The 11,566-nt window shown below is 35.7% G+C and overlaps 2 protein-coding genes across 3 annotated transcripts; one reads left to right on the forward strand and one right to left on the reverse strand.

The window, feature by feature from the left end:
* The first annotated feature begins 1,946 nt into the window (after nucleotides 1-1,946).
* On the forward strand, nucleotides 1,947-5,658 carry LOC102593879 (phosphatidylinositol/phosphatidylcholine transfer protein SFH12-like). Of its 2 annotated transcripts, none has more exons than XM_006365065.2 (14): nucleotides 1,947-2,031; nucleotides 2,400-2,529; nucleotides 2,617-2,878; nucleotides 2,973-3,072; nucleotides 3,150-3,416; nucleotides 3,503-3,580; nucleotides 3,668-3,769; nucleotides 3,851-3,900; nucleotides 3,988-4,087; nucleotides 4,222-4,314; nucleotides 4,391-4,471; nucleotides 4,578-4,659; nucleotides 4,802-5,175; nucleotides 5,263-5,658. In XM_006365065.2, exons 2-14 carry the CDS (start codon nucleotides 2,484-2,486, stop codon nucleotides 5,350-5,352), a joined length of 1,725 nt encoding a protein of 574 aa, XP_006365127.1. In that variant the 5' UTR covers nucleotides 1,947-2,031; nucleotides 2,400-2,483; the 3' UTR covers nucleotides 5,353-5,658. The 2 variants fall into 2 exon arrangements, with proteins under 2 accessions (XP_006365127.1, XP_006365128.1); XM_006365066.2 differs by lacking the exon at nucleotides 1,947-2,031 and adding an exon at nucleotides 2,119-2,217.
* Nucleotides 5,659-5,952: 294 nt separating this feature from the next.
* LOC102594427 (phosphatidylinositol/phosphatidylcholine transfer protein SFH8-like) lies at nucleotides 5,953-11,307 on the reverse strand. The gene is made up of 15 exons (XM_006365067.2): nucleotides 11,102-11,307; nucleotides 10,898-10,996; nucleotides 10,003-10,306; nucleotides 9,519-9,618; nucleotides 9,113-9,379; nucleotides 8,925-9,002; nucleotides 8,726-8,827; nucleotides 8,587-8,636; nucleotides 8,376-8,475; nucleotides 8,086-8,175; nucleotides 7,877-7,993; nucleotides 7,347-7,479; nucleotides 6,666-7,069; nucleotides 6,501-6,575; nucleotides 5,953-6,254 (listed from the first exon to the last, which is right to left on the reverse strand). The coding sequence occupies exons 2-15, from the start codon at nucleotides 10,929-10,931 to the stop codon at nucleotides 6,231-6,233; spliced, it is 1,878 nt and encodes a 625-aa protein (XP_006365129.1). The 5' UTR covers nucleotides 10,932-10,996; nucleotides 11,102-11,307; the 3' UTR covers nucleotides 5,953-6,230.
* Between the last annotated feature and the right edge of the window lie 259 nt (nucleotides 11,308-11,566).

An 11,566-nucleotide genomic window follows, 5' to 3' on the forward strand; every position in this document is an offset into this window, starting at 1 on the left:
TATAAGATAAAGACGAGCAGATAGAAGAGAGGGTGAAAGATACTAGAGAGAAGACGAATACACACAGATACATATTGTATACGGCGAATATCAATTGTACCAACAAATAAACAAATATAGTTTGATAAATACATGGTAATATAGATTGATCAACCAATACAATTTGATACATCTGTTATTTCAATCTATGGGAAGGTGCTCGGAGTACAAAAGTCAAAACATAGCACATGTTTATTATATCATGTAAAAAATTCAAAAAAAAAAACTAACTATGAGATTTGTACTTAAGGGGTGTTTGGATTTAGTTTTTTATGGTAGCTTTTAAGCTAAAAGTTATAAGTTGATCCTATCTGACTTTTGATTTTTAGCTTATTTTTGTATGTTTGTTGCCTAATTAAAAGTAAGTGCTTAAAAACACTTTTTATAATTATCAGATCTATAAATAAAAAGGATTTCAAATGCCAAAAGTTACTTATAATAAGTCAATCCAAACACCCTCCATGAACATTTTTGCCAGATTTATACATATTACCATCATAAATGTGGCTTTCCCCTTGCACAAACTAATACAAACATGACTAGCTTTGATTTGTTTATTTTTTTCATAAGTTCACTCTCAAATTTTAATGAAAGCTTATATGATTGTTGACGATGAATATAAACTATTAAAAAGATCATAGTGTAAGAAGCTAATCTAAAGGAAATATTCATTGAGAGCTAAACTAAAGAAGTGTTGTACGGTTAAGTGACCAATGAAGTCAACCTCCTTTCTATGAGAATATTCTTGTAGAGCTAAATTTTATTTTATTTTTGACATAGTAAAATTTATGATAGACTTTGGTCCCAGTTATCAAGAGAAAGAAATCACAAAATATAATGTTTTTTTAATTCAGTATTTGATACTATAAGGTAACATTTAATATAATAAATTAGTGATACACTGTCCATAATCCATTGCCAACAAGTTGCAAGGTTGCAAAGCCACTTAGTGGAGCAGCATAATGTTAGATTCATTGACAAATTGACTTGAGGTAATCTAAGCTTGATAATGTTGGTTTATTAATCAACAATTTCAATTAACCCCTTGGCAAATTTAAATATTATATTGAACAAAATAAATTGATCAACCACCAACCTCCTTCTCTCACCCATATGTATTTATACCAATCTCTTAATAATTCTCAATCTAAGAATGCATTATGAATTTCAATAATTTGGTTCACATGTATATTTTGGAATAATGGAAAATTTATTGCTATTCCTTGAACCAAATGTAACATAATAATTATAGACATGATAATTCATCAGCATTATTATGTAACATATTATTTTAATTTATGACTATATTTTCAGTCTCTTACTTACATGAATAATTAACTCTCATATCATGAAGAGTACAATATTATTTCTTTTCAAGTGATTGTACAAGGATCAACCATCGTCTATAGGTAGTTGGATAAGGTAATAATCGGTTCTCCTCCACTTCAAACAGGTAAATTAAATATCAATAATAACAAATTCAATGTAATTTACTAAGGTAGAAAAGTTATTTTTGATTGACCATGCATCAACAACCCTTTTTATTTATCCAGACTTGAAACCGACAATGTGAATGATCTCACACAGAAAGAAAAAAAGTACAATAGCTTAAAAATTATTTGTGTCATTTATGACAATGACATTGATAAAGCAAAAATAAAATAAAAATGTAAGGCTTATAAGCGTGGGGAGCGTACCTATAGTTTGAAGATAGTGCTTTGCATTACGCATAAAACACGAAGAAGATATTAGCTTAGCTGTATATTTGACTAATGTGAGGACCTCGTCAAATTAAAAGTAGTAGTAATTATTATCAAATTAATGTATCCAAATTAAATCAGCATTTATCTGATTAGAAAAATAGAAAGAAATATTATCGCTTGTCCATTAGCTAAGTTATTGGGACAGCAATACTTTCGGAGACTAATAATTCGGTTATATAAGACAACTCTCTACCAATTTTCTCAAATGTCCCTGACACTTATGTCACTGGTAATAATAATAATAATATTCTTGCTACTTTTCCTTTTTTGTATTCATTTTTTTCTTGAATGTCATAAGATTAATGGTTTAGATTCTTCGATTGAGAGATTGAATTGTCGTATCGTTATGTTATTTAGCTTGAGTTAGGTTCGATGTTTATTTTCATAACATGCTATCAAAGACTTCATTCCTAAGGTGCACAATGTTAGATTGTCCCCCTATTGGTTGATGATTGAACTATTGTCTCTTTAGGATGATTCTCGCCTCATGAATTAACTTTGTTTTGCTTTTGGAGTAATTCTTATATTGAGGAAATCTCAAGTGCCTATTTTTGTTGGTGTTTTCTTCTCTAACTTTGCCTTTTTTTGTTTGAAAAGGTGTAGGAATTCAGCAAGAGATTAAACCTCTAATTTGTCACAAACTATCTCCAGGAGATTACAGGTAGCTAGCTTAATTCAATCATGAGTGAGTACAAGTCAGGACCTCTTGAAAGACCTGTCAGGCCAAGTAAGTTTTTGTGTTGTTGTTAGTCTATGGCTATCATCTTGATTGTTAGGTAGCATATGGCATCTGCTTATGTTTGTTGTTTCACAGGTCTAGAAAAGTTTGATATGGATGCAGAAGATGAGAGGAAGACAAGGCTTGGATCTATCAAGAAAGCGGCAATTAATGCCTCCACCAAGTTTAGAAATTCTCTAACAAAAAGGGGTCGTAGAAACAGCAGAGTCATGTCTGTCCTTGTTTTAGAAGATGAACATGACGCGGAGGAATTAAAGGCAGTTGATGCCTTTCGCCAAGCTCTCATCCTTGAAGAATTACTTCCTGCTAAACATGATGATTATCATTTGATGCTAAGGTGTCCAAACTGTTTCCTTATGTACCTTTGTCATCAGATCATGTCTTTTCCTTAATACATACCATCTCAAAATGAAAAATGTGAAAAATGACAGATTCTTGAAGGCTAGAAAGTTTGACATTGAGAAAACAAAGCAGATGTGGTCTGATATGCTCCAGTGGAGGAGGGAATTCGGTGCAGACACCATCACAGAGGTATTTTTGATCATAATGCTACTGAGAATCAAGTTTTTAGGAACTGATGATGATGATGTTTTGTGCATCTTGATTAGGACTTTGACTTCAAGGAAAAGGAAGAGGTCCTAAAGTACTATCCACAAGGCCATCATGGAGTTGACAAAGAAGGGAGACCAGTTTACATTGAAAGAATTGGTCAAGTAGATTCGGTCAAGCTATTACAAGCCACAACAATGGACCGATATCTCAAGTATCATGTACAGGAGTTCGAGAGGACCATTAATGAGAAGATGCCAGCCTGCTCACTTGCAGCCAAAAGACACATTGACACAAGCACAACTATCCTGGATGTCCAAGGAGTGGTATGATCATAGGATAAATTTTTCACAATCAATCACTGTGAACCTGCCTCATTTTTCGGGTTACTAATATAACTTGCCTGCCTCAGGGACTTAAAAACTTCAACAAGTCAGCAAGGGATCTCATTCAACGCCTCCAGGCTATTGATGGCAACAATTACCCCGAGGTACAACAGGGCAGCCATTCATATCATATGTTAAATAAGAGTTTTTTAAGTCCTCATGTTTAATTAAATCATGTATTCAATTTCTAGAGCTTGTGCCGAATGTACATCATCAATGCTGGCTCTGGATTCAGGCTCTTGTGGAATTCCGTCAAGTCATTCCTTGATCCAAAGACCACTCAAAAGATCCATGTAAGCTTATAGTCAACCACAAGTCTAAGCACTATTTTTGTCTGTCATGTAGTATAACACAAGTCTTCTTGTTTTTTCTAGGTTCTAGGCAATAAATATCACAGCAAGTTGCTTGAAATAATTGACGCAAGGTAACTCTTTAACTTAAGGTGAAATTATACATTTCAGACTACTAGATTATCTGCATAGACCCTAATTATGGTTTGATATTGTACCAGCGAATTGCCGGAGTTCTTAGGTGGAACATGTACTTGTGCTGATAAAGGAGGATGCATGGTTTCTGATAAAGGTCCATGGAATGATCCAGAAATAATGAGGGTAACTTTCAACTTTGTAATTTTGCATTCATAAGATTATTAATACTAATTCGTAAGTCCTTTGGTTCATTTGTACCTTTAAGACTGCTAGTGGTATCAATTTCCTCTGAAATCTGTGATTGATTTGATGCACAGATGGTTCGCAATGGTGAGCATAAATGTTCACACAAAATTGTAATCTCTATTGATGAGAAAACTATCCCAGAGGATGACAATGCCAACACCAAGGTGTTTATCTCTGCTGTTTTTCTCAGTTACTTTTATTCTTTATTAAATATAGTAACAAAGTCCCTCAATGTTGCAGAAGAGCACTTCTTTTAGAAAGGAAACTGACTCTTCCAAGGTTCAAAGGGATAATGGCCAGCTTTCCCCTGTCCGTGAGGAAGTAAGTTGCTTCTTCATCAGACACAACTTTTCCGACTTCTTTTAGCTTCTTCGCAGTGCAGTGCTATACCTTAATCTAAATTCTACGTTTTGGTTTTGCTTTTCAGTTTGATATCCCTATCGTGGACAAGGCTGTCTATGCGACTTGGCCTAAACAAGTAAAAGCTGGCAACTTAGCTAATTCTAAAGGTACATACAAACCCCCCTTGATGTTGAGGAAATGTTATATGATGTTGAGCAATCCTTTACCTCATGGTTGAGTTCAGTATTTTTCTCTATCTGCTAATTCCTCTGTGCTATATTTAACATGTATTCCTTTTTCGAGCAACAGATTTCTTCCCTGTCCACGATGCTTGTAAGTCATCAGAAGGATTTGGCAACCCTGTTTTCAGTGGAGTGATGACTTTAGTGATGGGCATTGTGACATTGGTTCGGATGACTAAAAACATGCCAAGGAAACTTACAGATGCTACACTCTTGGCTGGTTCTTTGTATAGTGCTGACATGATTAAAGAAGAGACTCATGGACATGTCATCTCGACAAAAGATTACATTAGCATGATGAAACGCATGGAAGAACTCGAGGATAAGGTCATTACTCTAAGCCAGAAACCTTCTTCTATGCCACCTGAGAAAGAGAACATGCTTAACGCAGCCATCAACCGGGTTGGTACTTTGGAGGAAGAACTTTTAGCTACCAAGAAGGTATTATCTGCTTTTCTTCAGATTAGAAGGAATCTTTCATACTCCATTGCCTAATAAACCTTTTTTTGCTTACTTTTAAACTGACAGGCTCTTGATGAAGCTCTTGTCCGTCAACAAGAGCTCCTATCCGTCCTTGAGAAGAAAAAGAAGAAGAAGAAGAAGTTCTTTGTTTTTTAAGTTTGAATTTCTTTAGATATAGATGTAGAGATGGTGATTTTATTTTTTTTGGCCCAAGAAAGTTTGTTTGAATGATCTCTCACATATTTGTAAAATTTAACTCTGTAAACTTGAACATTGTTTACATTACTTGTTGTGCTATTCACCAGCACTACTGCAGTAGCTTTGTTCTATCTTCTTCGGCGAGATTTACTGTTCACCCTCTCCATTGGAGCTCTAATTGTAAATGCCATATATTATGGCACATTACAGATACATCAGCTTGTATTTTTTTCTGTAAATAAAGATGGAAGCAGTTTGCTGTTTGCTTTTGTTCATATTACAGTCTTGTTTTCCATGATACAGCAACATCGTTCATTTTACCTCTTTTAATATATTGTCTGTTTGTTTGTTTTAATTGAGCTTTTAGCTTTCATTATTTCACTTCAATTCACACAGATGGAGAAATGTTCCATTCCTAAAGTGTTTAAGGAATTAAAAATCACTACCCGTTCAGAAAAAGTTAGTGCATTTCTACTCGAATATAAAAATCACATCACCTTCAAATATTACATCAACAACTACTACACCTCAGTCTCAAACAAGTTAGAGCCGGCTATATGATCCAGACTTTGTTCATTTTATATCATCATTTCAAATATTACTTCAGAATGTCAAAAACAAACACACAACAAACTTAAAAGAAATTATAATTTTTCACATTATGAGCAAGTGTTCACCTCATTTTGTAAATGAAATACACGATCCAAAAAGGAATTACTTAACACGGATGCACTGCACAATGACTGGGAGTATTTTGACAACACATTACAAATATGTATCTCATTTGAGATACTACAGTGGAAAATCCGAGATCCCCGTCCTGAACCATCGTCATCTTAAAAGCAAAACTTCTTCTTTTTCTGCAGAACAAGGCATTATGGATGCAAATTAGAAACAAAACTCAATTTATGGAACCACACGAATACACCAACTTAATAGCACAAAGAGGAAAATGCACGCGCATTCCTGTTCAAAAAACTTGATTTCTCATACTAGTTTTTCTTCTCAGCGTGTAAAAACCGTAAGATATTATGGCAACAAAATCCTAACTAGGCTAAAGTCCCACTCTGATGATATTCAACTACCATGCAATAACAGAAGCTCACCTGGAACTTGGCAGCTTCTTGACCATCAATGTAAGCGAGAAGTTCTTCTTGCCTCATCAATGCCTCATGTAATGCCTGTTCAACCATAAACAAGCAGGAAAAAAGTTATCAACTCAAGAACGGGATTTCCCTTTGCCTATTTAGAGAGACATCATAAACTGTTACCTTCTTGGTTGCTATTAACTCAGCTTCTAGGCCATCCACCCGGCAAACAGCTGCATTTAGCAGTTCCGCTTTTTCATAAGGCATCTCAGATGGCTTTTCTTGAAGAGTATTTACTTTGTCTTCAAGTTCACCCAGTCTCTTGAGAACAACGGAGAGCAGTTGAGCTTCTGTAAAGGCTGGAGTAGGTGAAGGGGGTCGAAACTCCTCTTTAGGGCTGGCATCAAAAGTAAAGTCTTGAACATCTTGGTTCTCAACAGTCGATGCATCTTGAAGTTTCTTGGTAACACGGCATGTAACTGAGCGGAAAAGCACCACAACAGTCATGAAGAAGGCCATAAGAAGTCCTAAAACTCGAGTATGAAGACCTTCTACAGGCTTTTCAGAGCCTGCTGGTGGAAGCATCGCTGGAAAAGGTAAATAGAGATGGAAATAATGTCAATACAAATGAAGAAATTTATCAAGACAACTGTTGTAGTAAACCAACAAGAAGCATAATGTGTTCCAAGTTAACCTTGGAATTGTACACCTAACAAAGTGAGCTTCTCTTTTTTCCATGATTAGGTGCAAAAATATAACCACCAGTTAAATTAACTATATGAATTCAGTGATGCTTATGCTTCCTCCCCTCCCCCTTTCATAGTGTGTACATAAGCAGTGCATTCTCTTCTCAATAATTCTAACCTTTGGGGGTGGAGGGTCTTTGAAGGGATGGTTCCTTCTTCCATGCAGAATCAACAGCCTTGTCAACCATAGGAACATATTCATCATATCCTGGGAAGTTTGAGGTGTAGCCAGGCATTCCAATAGCCTTAGCCTGTTTGATGGAGAGCAAAACTTAAATATGACAATAACAAATACTATACCCAACTTCATAATCAAACAAGGAACGTGAATGTGATTAATCTAAGTGACACAAGGTTGAATCACAGGCTCATCTCAAACAAGAACATCAGATATCAATTGTGGTTTGATGTCCAGAAGGATTTTTTATAAAGTGATGTCCAAACAATGCCCTTTCAGTAAAAGAAAAGCCAACAACATACCTAGTGTAGTCCCACAAGTGAGGTTTGGGGAGGGTAGGATGTACGCAAACCCTACCCATACCTTTGTGAGGTACAAAGAGGCAGTTCTGGATAGACCCTCAGCACAAAAGAAGTGAAACACTAAAAGAAAAATCAATTCATGAAATTAAGCGAAAATGGAAAGTATACCTCTTCTCGTACAGGAGTAAGCCGGAGATGTGAATAACTCCTTACAGCTTTTGGGGAAGCAATATCTTCAGCTTCAGATCCAGATTCAGCAGTAGAGGTGTCACTACTACCTTTCACCTGCAAAAATAAAGAATATGAGTACCAACCTTCCGGAAAGCAAACAATATGGAGTATTTCTTAATAATTTGGAAATGTGGCAGAAATCCTACCGTTGGGTAGCGAGGCTTAGCATAAACTATCTTCCCTTCACTATTTAGAACTTTAACAAGCTGCTTGGCACGTCGTGCTTCACCAATCATCTACATCCCAAAAAGAAAATGGGTGAGGGGTAGGAGGCGGGGTGGGGTTCCATTAGTTTGAAATAATATCTCTGAGTCACCAAAAGAGATGGTTTCTCATTTTTAAAAACATCTTAGAGATGAACATCTTCCTGAAGATGTGACGAACAGAGCATTATCAGAAAATAACGTTACATCGGCTGTGAAGGCCTTGAAAGTACCTTCAATATATCTGGATTTTGCCATGGTCCTTTATCTGAACGCATGCAACCTCCTCGATCTGCACATGTACAGTTACCACCTATGAAATCTGGCAACTCACTGCATAAAAAATCAGCAGAAAAACATTGAACAGATTGTCAGCAATACTACTAAATAAATAAATATAGAAAAAACTCCTTGACCAATGGATAAGAATTCAGTTCTTTTTACCTAGCATCAACTATTTCAAGCAATTTATTCTGATACTTGTTCCCAAGAACCTATAAGAGACATCAAAACAAAAGTAACGTAAATGCAACCACATTTTTTAAAACGGAGACAACACAAGTGGAGAAAAGCATTGACAGACATGTATCTTGGAGGCCGTCTTGGGGTCCAGAAAACTCTTAACAGTATTCCACAGGAGCCTAAACCCAGCCCCAGCATTGATTATGAACATCTGATGAAGCGTCTGCACATATCAAAGAAAAATAGGAAAATGTGTGAATGATCCCACAGTTAAGAGACCCTCATTAGTAATATTTATTCAGGTGCGGATAAAATCATGCCTCAGGATAATTATCACCATCAATCTTCTGGAGCCGCAAAATGAGCTCCCTTGCACTCTTGCTAAAGTTTTTCAAACCCTGAGAAACCAATGATTAAGAATAAAGATAAGAATAACACCTTGTTCGCACAAAAACTGCTTTTCAAATCATCAAGGTTAGAGAAAGAAAAACCGACAAAAGTAACTTACCACTCCCTGAACGTCCAAAATAGTAGTGCTACAATCGATCTGCCTTTTTGCAGCTATTGTACAAGCTGGAAACTTAATCAAAAAAGTTTTCTCGAACTCCCTTACGTGGTATTTTATATAACGATCCATGGTTGTGACTTGCATGAGTTTGTTAGGATCAACTTTCCCTAATCTTTCAATGTATACTGGCCTTCCCTCCTTATCAATCCCATGATAACCTTGGGGATAATATTTTACCACTTCTTCCAACTCCGGGAATTCAAAATCCTGATGAAATTAAGTACAGAAAGCATTTCAGTCTAAACGATTCGACAAAGATATGATAAGTATATAATAAAGAACATTGTCCTAGGCTCCTAGCCAATACATTGGGGAGGAATTCTCAAAAAAAAAAAAATAATATTACCTGCGTGATTGTGTCAGTTCCAAAATCCTTCCTCCACTGAAGCATATCAGCCCACATATGCTTGGCTTTCTCAATATCAAACTTTCTTGCTTTTAAGAACCTGCAACACACATGGAACAATTGTTAATAAATTGGAATGCTGCTAAAACTGGACAACACCAAGAAGAAACAACCAGAAAACTCCAGACCCAGATCCTGCTTAATTCTCCATACGCCTGCATGCATGTATGTATAGATTTAAACATCTATACTCACATTTGATCTATCTTTTGTTCCAATTGTGGCAGGCCTGTAAGAAAGTCTTTTAATAAAGTTGACAAACAAATCCAATTTGCACAGAAGATCCATAAGAATAAAGTTTCAAACATCAAAGATATAATCCAAATGTCTCTAAACACTAAGTATCACACTAACTCAATGCAGCATAGATCTTATCACTTTTGGGCACACATACATGTAGATGCTAAAGGTACCAGGACATTACCTCAACATCATATAGTAGTCATCGTGTCTTTCAGGTAACAACTCATCCAAAAGTAATGATTGCCTAAACTGATCAACAGCCTGTAGCTCCTCAGCATCCCGAATATCCTCTATGGAAAGTGAGCTCAACCGTACATTGCTTTTTCTTCTACTACTTTTCTTCTTAAGAGAATGTTTGAATTTCGTTGACGCATTCAATGCTTTCTTTTTCAGGGAACCAATTCTCGTCCTCCTCTCATCCTCTGAATTCTCAAAATCAGACTTTCTTTCTCTTCTCTCATCATGTGTAGATGACCCCTCAAAGCCTATAAAAAAAAATAGGAGCACGGAAATCAATTCCAGACTATCGAAAAAGATAAAGCGGAGGCGTAGTAGGGAAAACAAACTAGACCAAACAAGTCCTCGGAACAAGTCAATTAGAATTCATCAAGTGCAGAACCAAGTAGCAATCCGTCTCTACTACATGATTTTCCAATTTTCTTTAGTGTTTCTTTACATCTTAAGAATATAACTTGCAAGCAATTGTATCTTATTCCCTAAACAGACACAGACAGGACATAACCAAAAACAAGGCATTAGTTACATTTTTTTCCAAGAATTAACAACAACTTTGTCTCCATTGAAATTTATTCTTCTCAATTTTTCATTATAATAGTACATATTTTCTCAAAAATCCAAGATAATATATTTTTGTCCGTTCTTGTGATGGTAAAAAGAATTACAAGAAGAACCACCAACACATCTGACCAATACAGTCAACAAATTGAAAAATTCAAAGAAGTTCAAGAAGCCCTAATTTTAATCAAGAAAAATAACTGTAGACTAAAGTTGACCCGTAATGCACTTCAAAATTGAAAATAAGAAAAAACACGTAAAATTCAAGAAAATCAACTTACAAGGTCTAGCAAACCGATCTAATGGACCCGACATGGCTGCCGGCGGCGACTATAAATTCAAGAATCCCAACTCCAACAGATCGTCAAATCACAAAATTCCTGTAAAACCCTTCAAAAATTCAGCAATACAAGTGGGCAAAAAAAAAAAAAACTCTAAAAATACATTGCATATAATCTTGATTCTTGAATTTTTGGTGCATCTACCTTTGAAAAGACAGCAATAAATCAATTGCATAAGCAAGAAAGAAGAAAATTAATGAAGTGTAACCGAAGAGTGGCGTAGAGGAAGGGGTATTTGTGGGAATAATAAAATTACAGACGCCGTAGGAAAATATATTTATCACCGGATAACACGACGGCGATATAGGAGAGAGAAAGAGGAGAGAGAGAGAGAGAGATTGGTTGGGTTAATTTGTGAGCTGTATAAATTGGATTTTGAAGAGAAATAGGAAACTGTGGGACCCTAAAAAGATGCCACGTGTCGTAGTAGGAATTTTATTTAATGTGCCGACAGTGGGTTGGAGTAAAAAATGCCAAATGGATTGATTGAGTAATCATTTTCTCACTTTTTTATTCTTATTTTTGTTGCCATGTACGTATTACCTTCGATAAATAAATAGTATTTCCTTTTTCTTTTCCCCTTTTTCACACTATCAAGTATCAACTTCT

The sequence above is a fragment of the Solanum tuberosum genome, unplaced genomic scaffold, assembly GCF_000226075.1.
Source record: "Solanum tuberosum cultivar DM 1-3 516 R44 unplaced genomic scaffold, SolTub_3.0 scf00531, whole genome shotgun sequence".
In the NCBI taxonomy this organism is placed as follows: domain Eukaryota; kingdom Viridiplantae; phylum Streptophyta; class Magnoliopsida; order Solanales; family Solanaceae; genus Solanum; species Solanum tuberosum.

What these genes read in the sequence shown, in the direction of transcription:
- LOC102594427 (XM_006365067.2), bottom strand. Translation starts at nt 10,931, where the DNA reads ATGTCGGGTCCATTAGATCGGTTTGCTAGACCTT. An exon ending in ATGGTGATAATTATCCTGAG is followed by an intron (nt 8,828 to 8,924) that starts GCATGATTTTAT and finishes TGATATGTGCAG; the next exon opens with ACGCTTCATCAGATGTTCAT. An exon ending in AAAATCCAGATATATTGAAG is followed by an intron (nt 8,176 to 8,375) that starts GTACTTTCAAGG and finishes TTTGGGATGTAG; the next exon opens with ATGATTGGTGAAGCACGACG.
- LOC102593879 (XM_006365065.2), top strand. Translation starts at nt 2,484, where the DNA reads ATGAGTGAGTACAAGTCAGGACCTCTTGAAAGACCTGTCAGGCCAA. An exon ending in CTTGAAATAATTGACGCAAG is followed by an intron (nt 3,901 to 3,987) that starts GTAACTCTTTAA and finishes ATATTGTACCAG; the next exon opens with CGAATTGCCGGAGTTCTTAG. An exon ending in TTTCCCCTGTCCGTGAGGAA is followed by an intron (nt 4,472 to 4,577) that starts GTAAGTTGCTTC and finishes TTTGCTTTTCAG; the next exon opens with TTTGATATCCCTATCGTGGA.